Source organism: Strongyloides ratti (genome assembly GCF_001040885.1).
Source record: "Strongyloides ratti genome assembly S_ratti_ED321, chromosome : 1".
Taxonomy (NCBI): Eukaryota; Metazoa; Nematoda; class Chromadorea; order Rhabditida; family Strongyloididae; genus Strongyloides; species Strongyloides ratti.
The window spans coordinates 659,776-681,491 of record NC_037307.1 but is presented as its reverse complement, the minus strand read 5'-3'; the positions used below and the strand labels follow the sequence as shown (position 1 = coordinate 681,491).

General features: G+C 20.6%; 5 protein-coding genes across 5 annotated transcripts; 4 read left to right on the top strand and 1 right to left on the bottom strand.

Annotated features, from left to right (window-relative positions):
• Positions 1-4,678: 4,678 nt before the first annotated feature.
• On the top strand, positions 4,679-7,895 carry SRAE_1000022200 (Alpha actinin; the record flags this gene model as incomplete). Its single annotated transcript, XM_024647028.1, has 4 exons — positions 4,679-4,864; positions 4,921-5,491; positions 5,551-5,654; positions 5,988-7,895. The coding sequence occupies 4 exons, from the start codon at positions 4,679-4,681 to the stop codon at positions 7,893-7,895; spliced, it is 2,769 nt and encodes a 922-aa protein (XP_024501148.1).
• Positions 7,896-8,611: 716 nt separating this feature from the next.
• Positions 8,612-9,367, bottom strand: SRAE_1000022100 (Hypothetical protein; the record flags this gene model as incomplete). The annotated part of the gene is made up of 1 exon (XM_024647027.1): positions 8,612-9,367. One exon carries the CDS (start codon positions 9,365-9,367, stop codon positions 8,612-8,614), a length of 756 nt encoding a protein of 251 aa, XP_024501147.1.
• Positions 9,368-11,693: 2,326 nt separating this feature from the next.
• On the top strand, positions 11,694-17,167 carry SRAE_1000022000 (Aminotransferase, class I/classII domain and Pyridoxal phosphate-dependent transferase, major region, subdomain 1 and Pyridoxal phosphate-dependent transferase, major region, subdomain 2 and Pyridoxal phosphate-dependent transferase domain-containing protein; the record flags this gene model as incomplete). The annotated part of the gene is made up of 6 exons (XM_024647026.1): positions 11,694-11,927; positions 11,978-12,277; positions 12,487-12,543; positions 12,633-12,878; positions 12,926-14,867; positions 14,910-17,167. The coding sequence occupies 6 exons, from the start codon at positions 11,694-11,696 to the stop codon at positions 17,165-17,167; spliced, it is 5,037 nt and encodes a 1,678-aa protein (XP_024501146.1).
• Positions 17,168-17,627: 460 nt separating this feature from the next.
• Positions 17,628-18,008, top strand: SRAE_1000021900 (Hypothetical protein; the record flags this gene model as incomplete). The annotated part of the gene is made up of 1 exon (XM_024647025.1): positions 17,628-18,008. One exon carries the CDS (start codon positions 17,628-17,630, stop codon positions 18,006-18,008), a length of 381 nt encoding a protein of 126 aa, XP_024501145.1.
• Positions 18,009-18,943: 935 nt separating this feature from the next.
• On the top strand, positions 18,944-21,700 carry SRAE_1000021800 (von Willebrand factor, type A domain-containing protein; the record flags this gene model as incomplete). Its single annotated transcript, XM_024647024.1, has 1 exon — positions 18,944-21,700. One exon carries the CDS (start codon positions 18,944-18,946, stop codon positions 21,698-21,700), a length of 2,757 nt encoding a protein of 918 aa, XP_024501144.1.
• Positions 21,701-21,716: the final 16 nt, after the last annotated feature.

Below are 21,716 nucleotides of genomic sequence, written 5' to 3'. Positions count from 1 at the left end.
ATTTATATATTATACACTTTGCTTAAAATAACTTATCAAAATCTACATTCTTTAGTTTCTTAAATTTCTTAAGCTAAAAGTTTCGAGTACCTATTTTTTCATCAATAAAAGTAACATCAACAAATTTTAATAGTTAAATATAAAAATATTTTATGTTATTAATGTACTTTAATATATGAATGACACAAAAAAAGTACAAAAGATTTATTTTTCTATATAATATAATTAACTATAACATCTAAAGCATTTTTATTATTCATCTGAAATATATCATTGAAATTAAAAAAAATTTCAAATATTTCTTTGTATATAAATCTTTAACAAAAATTATTTCTATTAGTTTATAATTTAATATTATATATACATATACAATATTAAAAAACTTCCTACTCATTTAATCATTTCTCTAACATTTTTCTTAAAAAATACACTAATTTAATCTTTGAACTATCATTATGAATCAAAAAATTTATACCAAAAGCTATTAATCAAATTTTTTATATAATAAGCAATAAAATATTTCAATAATCTAAATAATTATCATTAAAAAAAAACATTATATTTTCTTAACAATTGTACATATATTTTTTGACGATAACAAAACTTTTCTATTTTATATATTTTTATATCAATGAAAATATTAAATAATGATAAAAAAAATTTTTTTCCATTTAATAAGACATGATTAAAAATATTATATAAATAATTTTTGAAATAAACTAATAGTATATATTATTTGCTATTGGATTATTTTATAAATCACATTTGAAATATGAAATATTATATTAATAAATCACGAAAAAGTACATTTCTTAATATTCTCTTTTTTTTTATTTTTAAATCTCCCTTTCAAAAAGATGTTATAGTAAAAGAATTTATGATTCTTCTTATTATATTTGATAATGATACCTTTATTCTTTATTTTTACAATTTCATACTTTAGGTGTACCTTTATCTTTTTTTTTTTATTGAATAAAGGACTTTTTGAAAAATTAAAATAGAACGAGTATAAATTTAATATTATCAAATGTCATCTTTATAAAATATTTTTTCTTTTTTTTTTTACAAATGTAAGAAGAAATTAAATATTTTATCTTTTATAAATTTTATATAAAAACTTTAAAATTATTTCTTAGTATCATTCAACTGATAGTATTAAAACATATTTATGATATTATTAAAAAAAATACCTCAAAACAAATATACTTTAAAGTAATTATTCACATTTTATTATTATTGGTATGTTATTAAAATATTTTAACACATACCTCAACATCCCACAGGTTTACACAACTATTTATTGAATAAACGTATATTTTAAAAATTATAAAAATTTAAAAAAAAAAAAAAGAAAAGATACATCTTTGTACTTTGAAAATCTTTTATTCATTGTTTCATATTTAATTTTATATAACTTATCACTTACCTTTAAACTAAATTAACTTTTTTATCTAACACATTTATTAATATTTCATCTAATCTATATGTTCTTTATAATATAATATATATATTTATAAAATATTAAATTTTTATTTCTAATATCTTATTAGAAATTATTTCAACTTTAGTTATCATTTACAATTTATTCACCACCTAACTACTTAATATTACACAATATTTTACAAAGACATTTACAAACATTTTTTTTTGTCATATTACATTTAATAAATAATAAATATCTATCTCAAACAACTTTTATTTATTAACTATCCTTTTTTTTTTGTTATTTATCACTCAAAATAATTTTACACACATAACTACTTTAATATAGAAACTTTAAAATACATATTAATAAGATTAAGGTGATATATAAAATTTTTCTTAAAAATCAAAAGCTTGTTCTTTAATAATATTATTTATATATCTTTTACTTAATAATATATATATAAATCTTTACATAAAGGTAATGATATATAAATATATATATATAATATTAATAAGTTGAAGGGTTTAATTTTCTAACTCATTTTAACTATTATAATCATTAACACTTTTCTCTTTTCATTACCTTATCTCTCCACATACGAAGGCAACCCCCACAAAATTGATAGTGGGATTAATAACAATGTTTATGTTAAACAATTCTCAATGAAGGAGAGATGTCTTTTGATTGACTTATGACAGATTTCAAGCTTCAAAAATCTTTTTTTTATTCTTATATATAATATGACTTCTAAAAACATTTTTATTTAAAACAAATTTATATATATACCTTTTAATAACAATCTTGTATGTCTTATTGTTATTTTTGTTTGATATATATATTTTTTTGATATATTTTTCATGAGAAAGAATATTAATTTGTATATAACCTATTAAAACTGGTAATTAAATTATTTGTTATTGATAATAATGCTACTTTTTATTTTTTTAATATAAATATAATTTATATATTATTTTTTTTCCATTAAACAGTTTTTTTTTTCTCTTAACAAATATTATTAATATAAATTTATTAGTCAAATTTTTTATTTAATAAAATTTTATTTAAATTATTATATTATTTATCATTATTAAATTTCCTTATTTACATATAATTAAACACTTTCTTCAAACAATCGTTTTTAAACTTTTTTAAATAAGAATCTACTCTTATATATACTTAAATTACATCTTTAAACTTCAATAATACAATATGTATATAATATCTTTCTTTGTTTATAACAAATTTAATTTCCATATTAATATAATATCCATATATATATATTTAGTAAAATCATTAAAAATTAATCTTAACAATATAAACAAAAACGATATCACCTTTGTATTGTTTAGATATATAAATATATTTTGATTTAATATATATTTCTATAAAACTATTATAATTTTATACATTTCATACTACTTAACCTTTCTCTTGAAAAATTTTTATTCTCACTTTCTTTTTAACTTATTTAATTTATTAATTATTATTATTATATATCTATATATTAATTTTATATATTTTTGTAACTAATTATAATCTATAATCATTTATTAATTTTTTTTTTTCAATATAATTTATAATATTAATTATATTTAAAAATAATAAACTATCTTAATAACTCATTTTATTATTAATTTAGGTTAAAATTAATTTATTATTAAAGGAATTATATGACAAAATAATAATAATTTTAAATTTTTGATTTTATCTTACTTTTTTTAAAATTTAATTATCTATTATAATCTATCTTTATTTTTTTCTATATTTTTTTTTCTGTCAAAAAATGATTACTAAATATTATATATATATATATATATTTATTTATTTATAATTACTATAATATTGTACCGAGGTAAAAGTATATCAAAAAGAAAGAAACTAGATCAAATAAAAATTTTTATCAATACAAAATTTTATTTTCTATACAAAATCTCCCCAAATTATGTACCTCTATCTATTTGTAATAGATAATTATTTTTAAATTTTAAATTATATTTTACTTATTTATACTCTACTTATTATTAAAATTATATATTTAACAACAATATTTATTAAAATATTTTCTACAATTAAATGTTATATTTTATTAATCTTAAAAAAATTGAACAATTAAAAATTTATAATATTTTTTACCTACATCATTTATTTTCATTCCACTTAAATATTATTTCACTTGAAACAATTAACATAAAAATCAAAAATATTCTTTTATCTTAACACTTCAAATATTTATTACAAAACTTCTTCATAAACAAAGTACTCTTAAAAACTTTTACTTTTTCAAAAAGTTTCATCTCCTATACCATTATTATATATAATTCATAAAAAATTTTTATCAATTTTCAAAATATATTTATTATTATTTAGTTTATATAATAATACATGTACATACTTAAAACAATGTATTGAAATTGTTAAAGAACATTTAAATTATCAATCAGCTTTTTACAAAATTACAAAAATCTTTCTTTTATATATTCTTACTAAACATTTTTAACATTTACTAACTTAACATATATAATTTTGTTATTATCAATTCTTTTTATGTTGTTACAATATGTTTTAACATATTGTTTAATAATAATGTCTACCAATAATTTTATACAATAATAATAAATACATACATAACTGTATTTTTATCTCTCCGATAATACTATCTATCTTAAAAAAATGAAATTTTTTTTTTACTTTTAACTTTTTAAATAACTTTCTTTTTTTTTATTAAAAATATATTTAAAATTTTTATTCATATTTATCATAAATTCAATTAAAATATATGTATCCTTTTCCCCAAAATAAGAGACTAAATAAATTTCATTCAAAAAAAAAAATCTTTTTAAATAAATTCAAATTTTAAAATTTTATCTCTTACTATTCTCCTATTAATACTATCATTTTATTGTATAAAAAAAACAAACCCTTATTTTTATAAGCTATTATATCATATACTTTTTTTGAAACATTATCAATAAAAAAAACAAAATATCTTCAAATAAACAAAGTACTATTACCTTTGTTATTTTAATTTCTTCAATTACAGGGAACAACTGACACCTATCTCTCTCTATCTATTATTCGTTCTTTTTTTTACTTCTACAACCAATATCTATCAACAAATTTTGTATTTATTATCATTACACTTTTATATATACATATATATATATATATTGGTATATTAAATCAAATCATAACAAAACAAAAAAAAAGATAGCCTATTTGTCTTATATCTTTTTTAATAATAAATAAAAGATAATGGTTGAGTATTATCAGGCAATACCTCAACATCATCAAAATACACCATCACATCATCATCATCATCCTCCACCACCACCAAATTCACAAGGATACTATACTCCTGGTTGTGAATATGCTCAACCAGAAGAAGAATGGGATAGAGAACAGTTACTTGATCCAGCATGGGAACAACAACAACGAAAGGTAACATTAAATTTATTTTTTTTTTATTAATATTATTATAATATCTTCACTTTAAGACATTCACAGCATGGTGTAATAGTCATCTAAGAAAAGCTGGTACTGGAATAGAAGAGTTAGGTGAAGATTTTCAGAATGGTCTTAAATTGATGCTTCTTCTTGAAGTTATATCTGGTGAACCATTACCAAGACCAGATCGTGGAAGAATGCGTTTTCATAAAATTGCTAATGTAAATAAAGCTTTAGAATATATTGAATCTAAAGGTGTAAAACTTGTTTCTATTGGTGCTGAAGAAATTGTTGATGGAAATCTTAAAATGACATTAGGTCTTATTTGGACAATTATTCTTCGTTTTGCTATTCAAGATATTTCTGTTGGTGAATTATCAGCAAGAGATGGTCTTTTACTTTGGTGCCAAAGAAAAACAGCACCTTACAATAATGTTAATGTTCAGAATTTTAACACAAGTTGGAAGGATGGTTTAGCTTTTTGTGCACTTATTCATAGACATAGACCAGAACTTTTAGATTACTCCAAATTGAGTAAGAATGATCCTATTCATAATTTAAATTTAGCTTTTGATATTGCTGAGAAACATCTTGATATTCCAAAAATGCTTGATCCAGAAGGTATGTTTTCTAAAAAAAATAAATAAAAATTATTATATTATCTTATATAAATTAAATAGATATGGTTTATTATCATAAGCCGGATGAGAAATCAGTAATGACTTATGTCTCATGCCTTTATCATGCCTTCAAGAATACTCAACATGCTGAGTTTGTACCAAATGTAGGGTTTTTATTATTTTAATGTAAATGTAGCATGAATTATATATATATATATTTTTAAATTATTTATATATTTAAGCATGAGAATAAATTTAACATATTTAAAGCAAAAAAAATTTGTCTTTATATATATTTTTTTGTCCATATATATATAAAAAATAAACTAATAATTTTTAACAAAAATGTTTTTTTTTTCAGCTATTGTCAATTCTGTTAAGCCTGATGATAAATTAATTATGACTTATGTGTCCAGTTTGTATCATTGTTTCTTAGGAATGCATAAGGTTTTTTTTTAACTTTTAATATATTTTATATTAATATAATTTTTTTTTAGTCTGAAACTGCTGCAAATAGAATATGTCGTGTATTGAAGGTAAATCAAGAAAATGAAAAAATGATGGAAGACTATGAGTCAATGGCATCAGATCTTCTTTCATGGATTAAGAGGTGGATGCCATGGTTAGCTGACAGACCAGATGGTATGACAATAGATGATTGTCGTCGAAGAATGGATGAATTTAGAAATTATCGTCTTATTGAGAAACCACCAAAAATTGAAGATAAAGGAAATTTAGAAACATTATTTAATACTCTTCAAACAAAATTAAGATTATCTAATAGACCAGCTTTCTTACCATCAGAAGGACATCTTATCAATGATATTAATTTAGCTTGGGATGGTTTAGAAAGAAATGAGAAAGGATTTGAAGAATGGTTGTTAAGTGAAATGATGAGACTTGAAAGATTAGAACATTTAGCTGAGAAATTTAGAAGAAAATGTCTTATGCATGAGGAATGGACTAATGGTAAGGAGGCATATCTTGTATCTAATGATTGGAGATCTGCTCGTGTCTATGAAATAAAAGCTCTCCGTAAAAAACATGAAGCTTTTGAAAGTGATTTTGAAACTCATCAAGAAAGAGTTGATCAGATAGCTGCTATTGCTAGAGAATTAAATACATTAAGATATCCTAAAATTGGACCAATAAATGATAAATGTAAAGAAATATGTGAACATTGGGATAGATTAAGAAAATTATCTGAAGCTAGAAGAAGATTAGAAGAAGTTGAAAAAGTAACAGAAAAAATTGACACTCTTCAATTATCTTATGCTAAAAGAGCAGCTCCATTTAATAATTGGCTTGATTCAACAAGAGAAGATCTTGCTGATATTGTTCTTGTAAGATCATTAAAAGAAGTTGATGAATTATTAGATAGTCACAATAAATTCAAATCAACTCTTAATGCAGCTGATGTAGAATTTAAAGATATTATTAATATGGAACATGAAATTCAAAAATTAATTGATAATTATGGTTTGGATAGATCTATAGGTAAAAATCCTTATACAGATATAACACCAGTAACATTATCAAAAAAATGGAGTGAAGTACAGGTAGCAGTACCTAAACGTGATGAAAGATTGGAAACAGAATATTCAAGACAACAAAATAATGATCGTCTTCGTCAGATATTTGGTGATAAAGCTAATACATTAGGTTCATGGTTAGAAAATCAATTAGAAAAAGTTATAAATATAGGTATGGGTGGTAGAGGATCACTTGAAACAGCTATCAATCAATTAAAACATATTCAAAATGACATTCAACCATACAAAAGGCATCTTGATGAATTAGAAAGAATTCATCAAGAAATGCAAGAAAATTATGTTTTTGATTGTAAAAATAGTCGATATTCAATGGAATCATTACGTGTTGGTTGGGAAAGTTTATTAACTTCAATAAATAGAACAATAAATGAATGTGAAAATCAAATATTATTAAGAGATTCAAAAGGAATAAAAGAAGAACAATTAAATGAAATAAGGAGTAGTTTTAATTACTTTGACAAAGATCGTGTTGGATTAGATGAAGAACAATTAAAAAGTTGTTTAATATCTGTTGGTTATAATATTAGACCAGGAAAAGATGGTGATCATGATATGGAGAGAGTCTTATCATTTGTTGATCCAAATAGAATGGGACGTATTCCATTTGATGCTTTCCTTGATTTTATGACTCGTGAAACAGCTGATTCAGATACAATTGAACAATGTATTGATTCATTTAGAATTCTTGCTCAAGGTCGTCCATACATTACTGCCGATGAAATTAGAAAAGAATTACCACCTCATGAAGCTGAATATTGTATTAGGGGAATGGAAAGATATGGTAGAAATCAAAATACTCCACCAGGTACATATGATTATGTTTCTTTTAGTAAAAGTTTATATGCAATTTAAAAACACTATAACTTTTACTTCTTTCTTTGGTACCTATCCATTAGTTTCTCATCCTCAAAATAAAAGAAATAAAAACTTATTAATCAAAAAGAAATATTTTATTTTTTATTTTTAAATTTATTTATGTAAATTGTTTCAAATTAAAAATACATTACAAATAAAATTTGTCAAAACTTAAATAGATGATTATAGTTAATATAAATATTTATTTGATAAGATAAAAAGATATATATTATATCAGGATATTATAAGAAATGTTTTATAGATTGTAAATTATTTTTATATCATAAGAAGTTTCATAAGTTTTAAAAATTGAAAAGACATCACATTCTTCAATATATTTATGGTAAATAATAATAAATTTTAAACAGTATTTTTTAATGCTATCATTTTATCATTATTTATAAATAACAAAACTCCAACAATTTTTATCATAATTTTAAATGTTAATATTTTTTTTTATCATTTTTTAAATATCAGATAGAAAAAAAGAATTTTTTAATTTTTTTACACTATACTCTTTTATTGATATAAAATTATAAGTTTTAATGTTATTTTTATATACTAAAGTTTATGTATAAAATGTATTTAAAAAAAAAGTTTTTTAATTGATAAAAAAATTTGTTAAAGTACTTATTTTATTTTATATGAGACCAATAAAAAGGATTTATATATATTTTTCTTTTTTTTTTTTTGTACTTCTTTATACAATTTTTTTATACTTTTTTTTTATATGGTTCATTGGTTCCTGGAGGTGCACTAGCAACATTAGATGTTGGAATGTATGATGTTTCTTTAGCAGAAGTTACTGTATATGGTGGTGAAGTAACGGAAGGAGGATTATATGGAGCTTGTGGTTCAGTTACAACAGATGGATGATATGGTGCTGCTGGTTCATTTTTTATTTTATATACCTCTTCTTGTTGAGTTGTTTCTGTTGGAGAGTAATCTGGTACTTCTGTTTTAATAGGAACTTTATTATCATATTTTGGGAATGGATCATATGATGAATCTTGTGTTGGTTGAGATATTGGTTGAGAAATAGGTTGTTGTTGATATGTATTTCCAACTCTTGGAGCAGTTATATAATTATTTGTTGGACTATTATATAAAACTACATTTGTTAATTGATTTGGATCAATTCCTGGTTGAACATAAAGATTTTTATAGTCAATTGATGTATAGGATGATGGGTATCCTCCAGTTTGAGGATAATTTCCAGGTTGTGAATAACCTCCAGGTTGAACATAACCAGTTGGTTGAGGATATGAAGGTAAATTACTTATTTTAGCATAAATTGGAACTCTCATATAATATGTAGTTGGAGGTTGATAGGCATATGAAACAGTTGGTTGATAATATCCTGATGGTTGAACATAATATGATGGAGCTGAATAACTACAACAACCCCATAGGAAACCATTAACACTAGAAACGAAAAGAATAGGTAAAGTAAATGATAGAGAAACCATAATTGATAAAAAATGAGACTAAATAAAATATAATGTAATCTTCTAACAAAAATAAATATATGTATGAATTTTTGCTTAAGGTTGCTCAAAAATTTGACCTTTATAGTTTATTTTTCTAAAATATTTTTATTTCGTAAAAGAGTATTTTTATTTAAATTACCAGTTTAATAGCATTATATTAATATATTTATTATATTTACCCAATACCTTTTTCTTATACCAGAAGTTATGTTATACTATTGAACATTAACAAGTTTTAATAACATCATTGGTATGTAACTTTGACAAAATAAAAGCAAAAATGATGCACGAGTCAAGGACAAGATTTGTATAATTTTGATTGAAAATTTAATGATGCTTTATTTATTTATAAATTTAATTAGTAAAATATTAATAGATTTATTCACATGTTTTTAGAAAAAAAAATTTAATGTTATTATAATATTTTTTTTAATTTATTTTAAATTTTGTAATAACGTAAAAAGAAACTTTAAATTTTTTTTTTTGTGTAAATTTAATTGTAATAAAAATTATTAATGGTTTATTTAATAGAGTATAATCCTTTTAAATTTTAATATTATTATTTGATCAAAAATATTGAAAATAATTATGATAAAATGTAAATAAATGATAATTATTTTTCAAAGAGATGCGAACTTTAAGTGATATTATTTATTTGTTTTTTTTTTCCATGCTAATAAAAAAATCTTATATAAACGGGATTGTTAAATATGAATGACTATATTTTATTATAGTTACACAAACATTTATGATCAATTTTCAATAACATATATTTGAACCAAAAAAGGTAAATGATATTGATACATACACAAATTATTTACAAATAAAAAAATATACCGATTAAGAAATGTACTAAAAATATGAAAAGAAATTATTTAAAAATAGAAAAGAATTATTTTTAAAAGAAATACAAAATAATGACAAAATAATTGTATTAAAATAGATGGTAGTAATAAATTGTTCAATTTACCATTAATAAAAGAATAGTTAAAATATTTAATTATCATTTAAAAAAAAAAACAATGTAATATATTGTGTAAAAATTTTCTTAAACAAAAGATCAATTTTAAAATCATTAAATCTCATTTTCTCTCTCCTCCTTCTTTATTTTTCATGGTATTTTGTTAAAAATATATTTTTTAAAATTTTTTATTTTTATAACAATACATAAAAAGTAATCTTAATATTAATTTTTGATATCATATCAATAACTATATATTATTATTATTATTATATTTTAAATACAAGATCAATCACTTTTTTTTTACAGTTCATCACCTTCTTATGTATATATATTTTTGTTTGGTGTAATAAAAACTTTAAAAATAAAATTTTATTTTTTTTAATTGTTAGTATGTCTCATTTCCTATTGACAACCTTTTAATTTATTATACTATCAAATTATATTACAAGGATATTAAAATTAATTAAATTAAAGAGATAAGAAAGAATATGTATGATAAAAATTAAAAGATAATTTTAATTAGGATAAATTAAACATTAAATAGGTAAAAAGTTATATAAATATTTTTCTATTAAAAGACTAAAAAAAAGAAACATATTTTTTTTTAATATTAAATAATAGATAGTTAAAGAAAAGATTTTAATCTATTTTTAAAGATAAAAGTAAACTTTTTAAAAGAAATAGCTCATTTCTGTCTTTACGTTTTTACTTACTTGTAATTTATATTAAAAAAATTGTTATTATTAAAAAAAGTATTTATTTTTACTTTAATATTCCTTTTCTAATTGTTTTATTATTTTAAGTGATAGAATATTTAAATTAATTTTAAATGTTCTATTTATTTTTAGATAGAAATATATACATTTTAATACTTTTTAATTAAACAATTTAATTTTTAACATTTTAATTATATGTTTTAATATTTTTTTTTCTATTATATTATATTTTTGTATAACAATTCAATATATATGAATCATTGATAAAATAAAATTATATATTTTGTATATATATATATCCTATTTTGATGTATTTATATTAATATGTTATCAAAATATTTTATTTTAAAAAGAAATTTAAAAGAGTAGAAAGATTATCAGATCATAGATATATTTATGTTTTATAAATTACATATATATGTATATATTCAATGATCATAAAAAAATTTTTTATTTAAAATAATGTTTACAATTTTAAAAAATTTTTTTTACGATATTTTTTTAAATGACTTACTATTTTGTTATTTGATCATTCATTTTTTTTTTAAATTGTTTTAATCTTTTTTTTTTATTAATTGTCTATTTATTTTTTGTTGTAGATTTTAATTACACCTGGTGAAAAAAGATGTTTAATGGAGTTATAAAGATGGATGATGGTAATAAGAATATTGAAATATTTTCTTTATTATCAAAAAGAGGAAAAAGATTATTAGAAACTAATGATAATCTAATAAAAAATCCTATAATTGAGATAATAAAAAAAAATAGAAAAAATAGAATAGAAAAAGAAGGAAAAAAATGTTTTGTCTCCAGAAGTAAATCTCTTTTTGGGTATAAAACTGAACTAATTAAAAACAAGGTAAAAATCTATTATAATAACTCTTAAAAAATAAATAATTTTTTTTTAAGATACTTGAAGCAAAAGAGACATTTTTTCTTGATCCAGCAATTCTTACACACTATCCCCCTTCACCTACAGGAATGGAATCAATAAAAGTTTCTTGTGCCAATTTTATTTGTAGTCATCTTTCATGTAATATATCACCAAAACAATTAATTATTACTCCTGGTACAACAGCAACTTTAGATATGTTAGCTTTTACTCTTTTTGATCCATCTGATTGTATATTATGTCCAGCTCCCTACATTAATAAATATCATGAAATATTTGCTATCAAAAATAATATCAATCTTATACCTATTTATTTTGTAAGTTTTTTTTTTATTTAAAATTAAAAAACATCACTATTAATATATGTTATTTTAATATAATTCTTATTTAAAAAATAATAGTAATATAAAAAAGAAACATATTAATATTAATGAACAAAAATTATCTATAGACATATAATTTTATCAATATTAAATTAATTACTCGCTTTATACAATATATAAATTTTAAATTTAATATATTTTAGGAAGACATAAATACCCCAAAATTATCACGTAGTCAATTTGAATCAACATATTTAAAAGTAAGTTTTAACTATATATTCTTTATATATATAAATATTTATTTAATTTTTTTTTTTCATAATTATTTAATTATACATAATTTTTTAAGTGTAAAAAAGTTAAAGGAATATTAATATCTAATCCACATAATCCAACTGGGAGTATCTTTTCCTCTGAACAAATAAGAGAAATAATACAATTTTCAGAAGATAAAAAGATACTCCTTATCATGGATGAGGCAACCTCATTTAGTATATATGATAATGATGGTAAAGAAAAATTTAATACAATTCTTAAAGATATTGAAAGATTTAAAAAATATAAAAATATTTTTTGGACATGGAGTTTTAGTAAAGTAAATTTATTATTTAATTTTATTATAATATTTATTTTTTTTTATAGGATATGTTATTACCTGGTCTTAGATTTTCATTAGTATATATGGAAGATGAAAAAACATTTGAATGTATGGATAAATTATCATCATACTATACTGTAAATGGTTTAACACAAAATTTTGCTGAAGAATTTCTCCACGACAAACAATGGTTTGATGAATTACAAAAAACAAAAAATGAAGAATTATCATCTAACAGAGAGATGGCTATGACAATTTTAAGAAACTTAAAAATACCTTTTGTAAAACCATTAGGTGGATTTTTGATATATTTTGATTTAACACATATTGATCAAAATATTTTAATAAAATTTCTTGAAAATAATATACATTTTGAACATGTAGGTGGTAAGGATCATGATGGCTACAAAAAAGGATGGTTTGCTATAAATTTGTGTCAAAAAAGGCAACACCTATATGATGTATTAGAAAAAATGGGAAATATAATAAAAGAATATAATGAAAAAAGATTTCTACAAAAAGAACGTTCAATATCAAATGTTGTGGCGGATGATGTCATTAAACAGGTTCTTGATTTTCTTAATCACCCTAAAGATAATGATAATGAAATTGTTAGAAAAACATCTGAAACTATTAATAATTGTCAATTATTTTTTGATGAGAGTAAAAATTATAATAAATATGAAAAAAATTTTATTGAACATATCGTTAATGAATGCCATTTATCAGATAGAGAATCTATGAATCCTTTAATTCAATTAAATGTTAATGAAGAAAAGAGAATATCAACAAATTTCAATGCCAGATCCCAGCAAAAGGATAATATTTTGTTACAATCACCTACTACTAATCAAAAAAAATATATTGTTAATGAAAATGATACATCACCCGATTTTATAGGTGAGATGGTAGTTGGAGAGCCTTCAAAAATACATGGTCAATCACATATTATAAATTATGATGGTGTTGATAATAATTTAAGATGTTCCAAGGTAAATTGTCCAATTTGTGAAATAGAAAAAAAGAAAGAAAATGTTGATGATAAAGTAAATAAAAATGTTAATCCAGTTGATTTAGAAGAAGTATTTCAAATAAAGTTAAATGAAAGAATTGATAATATTAAAAATGATTGGATATCTGATATGTTTAGAAAAAATTGTCGAAGAAGAAGTAAAAGTTATGATATTACTAATGATAGAAGTATAACAAAAATTGATGAAGAGATGATTTGTCGAGATGATGATAATTATTATGATAATATAATACCAGAAAATATTACTATTACTAAACATGATAATAATAGTGAGGGAGAATTTAATTATCAACAGTCCAATGAAACAGAAGTACATTTAAATGATAACAAGGTTAACCCAAGAAATACCATAAAAATGAATGATGATGATATGATTTATATAGACAGTATCGTGAAAAGACAAGTTTTACCTAATGACAAAGTAGAAAATAATAATAAAAAGGATAGTAAACTGTTACCAAATCAAATACCGTTACAAGTTATTTTTAATCAACCAAAATCAGAAAAAATTGTTACAAAAGAATTAAAGAATAATGAGAGTATAATTAATGATGTTAAAAAAACAATAATCAAAGAACAGAAAATAAAAGAGAATGACTATGATATTAATAAAGATGAAAAATCTATAGTAAACGATATTGAAAAATCTGAACTAGGAAAAATGAAGGAGATCAAAAGTACAGTTATTAGAAAAGAAGATAACTTTATGAAACTAGATTCAGATATACAAGCTATCGATTCAATTAGTGATATTGTCATTGAGGATGGTGATATAATTATTGTTGAGGAAAAAAAAACAATAATAGAGGGTGGTGATAGCGGTAGTGATAAAAATTCATTACTTTTAGATTATATTTTTTCTACTAATAATAATATTACAGATAATTTTGCTCAAAATAATAAGAAATCTGAAAATATTTCTTCATCAGAAGGTAGGAAAATTATTGAAAGTGGTATGTTTTAAAATAATTAACTAATTAATTATTAATTTACAGAAAAATTAAATAGTTATACTGTTAGAAGTATAGATAATACTAAATCAGAAATGATGGGAAATAATAACAATATAAATTTAAATCAAATTTTTTTAAATGATGGTGATCAAAAAGAATTCAAAGATAAAGTATTTGATAATTTATATATTTTAACAAAAAATGATACATGCAATGATAGAATAGATATTCCATCAGCAGCTACAATAACATTTTGTAGAGCAGAAACAAATATAGAATCTCCTTTTGATCACCAGATAAAAAAAAAATCTAATAGTCATTCACAATTAATTGAACCAACAAAAGTAAATTTTTTGTCAACAGAAGAGTTAAATGTTAATGAAGATGGAACAAAAATTTATACAGAATCATCATATGATACAGAAATGAATTTAAAAAAAGATGAAGATATAGATAAAGCATCAATACATTTTGAAGATTATTTAAATGAACATATATATATAACACTTGATAATACCAAAATTAATGATGAAGTTTTTATGGGAATTATGAAGAATAAATTTAATGATTATCATGATAATAATATAAGTAAACAACCATTAACAATAACTGATGGTGATTCAAATGACTCTTTTAGTTACATTAAAATTCCTGATAATACAAATAAAACTAATAAAATTAGTGAAGAAATAAAAATTGATAATGAAGAAAGTGTTAAAAAATATAATCCTATTGATTTAAATTTAATTTTTATAAAATCAAAATCTATTAATGAAAATCCTTCATATATTATTGATGATGAGGAAGAAAAAGATATAAATAATAAAAATGAAACATATGGAGAAGAAAATGAACCTTTATTTGATGGTTCATTTTCAAGTTCAGTTGGTGGTAGAAGATATCTAAGTCATGAATATAGAAAAGTTAGTTCATATCATGTACCACATTCAGGTGTTGAAAAAAAAATTCAAAAAAAGAATACTCCTTTTGATGGGTATGGTATGACAGATGATGGTAAAAGTTGTGATAGTGGTTTTACAGGTGATAAAATTGATAATGATCTTGAAATAAAAAAAACTGATGAAAATTATGAAAATAAATGTACTTGGAATAATGATATTGAAAAAGAAGATTTAAAAAGAAGTATATCATTAAAAAATAATGTTAGACGATTATCAAATGAAAGTGATAATAGTAATGAAAGAAATAAAGAATGGATTCAAGATTGGGAAAGAACAAATTCTTTTAAAGATATGAACAAAAATGAACCTCGTGAACGTGGTACTAGTTTTACTGAAGTTACAGTTGATTTAAGTGATATAATAGGTATAAGTATTAAAGAAAATAATAGTGATTTAGGAGATAGTGCTTATTTATCAATGTCACCAGAACTACGAAAGAAAGATAAAAGAGATTCTGGATATTGTAGAGATTCAGTTTTAAGTTCAGACACAAGAAAATCATATACACCTAGAAGATTATCTTACTCTTATGATATAACAGGTGATGGAACAATAACAACACCCAATGAACCAACAATATTTTTAAGAGAATGTAAAAAAGATAATAAATATAATGGTATAATTCCAAATGAATGGAATTTAACAAATGAAATAATTGAAACAAATAATAAAAATAAACAAAAATATATTGAATATATGGTAACTAAAAATGAATATAAATCAATTCCATTACCAGAAAATTATGAAGTAACAAATGATATTTTATTAGAAGTAAGATTAATTCAAAGACAACAAGGTTCAGCTGTAGGATATTATTATCCACCAAAAAAAGATACCAAAACATATGTAACAGAACTTCATTTATTACCAACACCTGATTATAATTTTTATTCAACAGAACTTCATATTCCTAGAGAAGAAATTTATATAAATAATAATACAAATAATAAAAAAGAAGTTGACTACATTCATCCTGAGACAAATGCTAAACATTTTATAATCAAAAGTTTTCAAAAATCACCAATAAAAACAAGGAGAATTACAGCAAAACCACTAAAATTTGAAAATAATTATATAGATGGTAAAGATGGTATAACAATAACTTATGAAATTTTTAAGAAAACTGATGATGATATTAGTAATAATAGTATTATATCAATAAAAGAAAATGCTCATACATTATCAATAAATACAAAAAATAATAAAAAAAATGATACATTAAGAGATGAAGATAAAAAAAGTTGGTACATTACTACAGTTAAAAAAACACCTAGACCTGCTTTTAATGTTCCTGGGTCACTTAGTATTGATATAAAATTATATGAAAATGATATATAAAATAATTTTATTTTATTACTATTATTTTAATAAAATATCTTTTTCTACATTAACTATATATATATATTTTTTTTTTCCTCCAAAAATTTATTCTTTTTATTTTTGGATAATATCATATGATAATTTTTAATACAGTTTTCTTTTAAATATATTTTTTGTTAAAAGTAATAAAATGAAGTATAATTTCCATGGTGATTTATTTTTTTTTAAAAATAAAACATTATATAATAAATATTTAAAAAATTAAAAAAATTTTTTTTTTGATCTTTCACATAAAAATTTTATAGTTATTTTAAATATATTATTTTATTTATTTTTATTTAAATATATTTTGTTTAAAAAAATGTTATAAAAAGAAATATTTATTTTCAGAATGTTTATAGGATTAGAAAAAAATTTTTAAAATATGAATTTATTTATTATTGTAGTAAATTTTATAATATTTAATATAACATTTTGGATGGCAGAAGGACGTGCACGTGCTGGAAATGATATGTTCATAACATGTAATGTTGGTTGTAAACCAAAAACAAATTTAAAATCTGGAAATAATTTAATATGTGTTAGAGAAAGTTTCCAGGGTATTAGTTGTAGAACTCAAAAAAAGTATGGATGTGGTGTTGGAGAACATACTTTAAAAGATTATACTGGTGAAATTGTTAGTTCAGCCTTAACACAAGGATGTTTTTCAGAAAAGGATGAAATAATATTAAAAAAACAAAATGTTGATATTATTAAAATGAATAATGAAGGAGAAATGAAATTAGACACCGGTAAAAGATTTATGATTATCAATGGAAAAAGATGCAATGAAAATAATTGTAATATTTTTGCTGATTAATTTTTCTACTAACAAATTTTTCTTCGCAATTTATTTTTTAACATTAAATAATAAAAATTTAACATGATCAAACTTAGTAATATTTTAAATTTTTTATTCATTACTATATTTAATGAAGCAAAAATATTAAAACTACATATGAAATAGTAGAAATTTATATCTAATTCTCAAATGATAGATTTCAATTTTAAAATTAAAACACTAAAGTCTAAAAATTATTCATAAAATTTTATGAAATATAAAAATCAAAACTATAACTAGCATATAAAAAGTATAAATTATTCAAATAACTATGTATCAAAATTTATGATAATATTAAATTTAATATATTTTTAAATTTATAATCATATTAAATTGAACTGTATAAAAAAAATCTTAAAAATATATCATTTGATAATAGTTAAATATTTCTATTTAACAAAAAAACAACAAAATATTACTTTAGATATTAATGATATCTTAATCAACAAAGATATAAAAATTGATTTTCGAGTAAATAAATGAATTTATATTAAAGATAAAAAATAATAATTTAATTATATCATTAAATTTATGAAATAAATAATTGTATTATATTTTAATCCTTCTAATACCATAAATTAAAATATTTATTATTAAGTGTATAATTTATATCAATATTAACTAACATGATGGATACAATGATGCAATATTGATAAGAAAATTCTTTTTAAACAATATATCTATAAATAATTAGAAAAAATTTCTTTACTCTAAAAATACATACATTTAAAATAAAATACTCTTTATATACCAACTTTAATACCTATTAAAATTTATTACTGATAAAAAATCACAATATTTTATCTTTTTTTTTATAATAAAATACTATTTGATAAATATCTTATTAAAATTTATAATTTAAAAGATTTTATCAATAAAAATTATTTATTATTTTAATTTTATTATTTAATATTATGAAAAAAGAATATATAAGGACATTAATTTTATCATTGATAGCTGTTGTCTGCCTAGCTATTGGTATTTCATTAACTATAATAGGAGCTATCAATATTAGTAATGGTATTAAGAAAACTAGTGATAATGATAATAAATCTACTACTCATATAATAGGAATAAAATCTACTATTACAACAACAAATAATAAAGTTATAATAAGTAGTACCTCATCTTTAGATACTACAACAAAAAAACATTCAAATGTACCATATTATCCTCCAAGATCTGGTATTGTTTTTGGGATCATGTCAGGAAATGATATGAATATTGAAGGATTTCAATATATAGTACAAAATATGATTCCTAATATTATTTCAAATAAGTGGACACATTCTGAACGTATTGGAGCATCAAATTATAATTTATATATAAAAAGTCAAATAGTATTATTTAATGAACCTAATTATAATACAATTAAAAAAAATATTTCTTCATTTACTTGGTTTCCTGATAAAATAAATATATCTACTCAATTAAATAATATAAGACAAGATTTTCTTCGTGTATTACCATTAGAAGATAAATATATGCAAACGATAATATTTACATCAAATAATAATAAAGAAGATATTGAAAATTCTATTAGTGATGCTATGATATTAAATGAAAGTGGTCAATTAATTATTATTGGTGTTGGTAGAAATGTTGATAAAACATTATTACAAAAATTAACTAAAAATGTTTTAATTTGGTATTATGGTGGTAATGATAAACAGATAATAAATGAACTTGAAAATTTAATTGTTAATTTTAATCCTAATTATTTTACAGTAACAACAACCCTACCTCCATCAACAATTTCTACAATTAAATATAAAACTTCAAAATTATCAAATAGTAGTAGAATGTCAACATCTAAATTAGTAACAAAATTATCAACAATTAAAGTAACAACTGAAATACCAAATGTTAATTATAATCCATGTTTCACAAACATAATATTTTCTATAGATACATCATCAGACATTTTAACACCAATACAATTTCAAGAAGAAATAACATTAATTAATGATTATATAACACTTAACTGGAATCATTATGAACGTGTAGCATTAACATCATATGATGAAAATGTTGATACACTATATACTTTTAATACAATTGTAAATAGTAATGATTTTCAATTAAAAATAAATACTTTTACACAAAGTAAAGGAAGCTCATTAACAAAATTATTATCTGGACTTTTGACTCTCCAAACAAGTAATCAAAAAGATCTATCAATATTTATTTTTATATCAAAATTAAATTATGCTGATTTACAATTTGCTAAAATTTATTCTAAACAATTATTAAAAAAAAGTAAATTAAATTTTATCATTCTTGATAAAAATGTTAATCCATATGATTTGGTATCATTAAATGCTTCAAAAATAATATCATACAACTTTACTAAAGAAGATATTCCTAATATTAAAAATTTTTTTGCAACATCATATAGTTGTAATTTTATTCCATCAATTCCATTACCATTAACAAAAATACCAACTTTATCAACTACTACTACAACTTTATCAACAACAACCATATCAAATATTTATTATCCCCCCAAATCTGCTATAATTTTTGCCATTGATAGTACAAAAAATATTGATAATAGTATTTATCAAAATATAAAATATTTAGTAACAAATAAATTAATAAATTCTCAATGGAATTATCCATCAAGAATAGGTGTATTTGGTTATGATTCTAATAAAAATACTGAAACATCACCATTTGGTTTATCAACATTTAATTATATTAAACAAATAGTTGATGGATTTAAACAATTACCAGGTAATTGTTCTATTTCTACTGGTTTAAAAGAAACAAAACTTCAATATTATACTTCATTAAAAAATGATATTAAATATATGCAAACTATTATTTTTACAAGTTGTAGTTCTATTGATGATATTAATAATGCTATTGTAGATGCTTTTTTTTTGAGAGAAATGGGACAATTAATTATTGTTGGTATTGGAGAGAATGTTAAGGTAGAAAATCTTTTGAAGCTTTCTAATAAAGTTCTTATTTGGAGTGGTGATATAAATGATAATAATATTTTTAATATACTTGAAAAATGGATTGTTAATTTTAATCCATATGATATAGAAACTACAACTAGTACAACCTCTTTAACAAAAACAACTACAATCACTAAAATACCAACAACATTTTTACCATCAATTCCATATTATCCATGTAAAACAAATATTATTTTAGCTATAGATGCCTCATCAGATGTCATGACAGATTCTCAATTTAATAAAGAAATAAATTTAATTAAAAATACAATAATAAGTAATTGGACACATTATGACAGAGTTGCATTATCATGGTATAATAATCTTCCTTCAACATTTTTTTCATATAATACAATTAATGATAAAAAAAATTTTGAAATGATTCTTACAATGATAAAACAAGAACCTGGTTATAATTTGAGTAAACTTTTATCAACATTAACATATCTTAAAAATATGAATACTTTTAAAACTTCAACATTTATCTTTATCTCTAAAGTTGATAATAATGATATTGAAAATTCAAGAATTTTTGCCAATATTTTACTTAAAGAAGGAACATTGAATTTTATTACTATTGGTAATAATATAACTTCAGAAGGTTTTTCAAAATTATTATCTTTAAATCCTTCAAATATTTTTCAATGGAATTATAACAATTCTTCTAGTATACTTAAATATTTTGATCAATCAATGGATTGTTAATATTATATTTCACGTA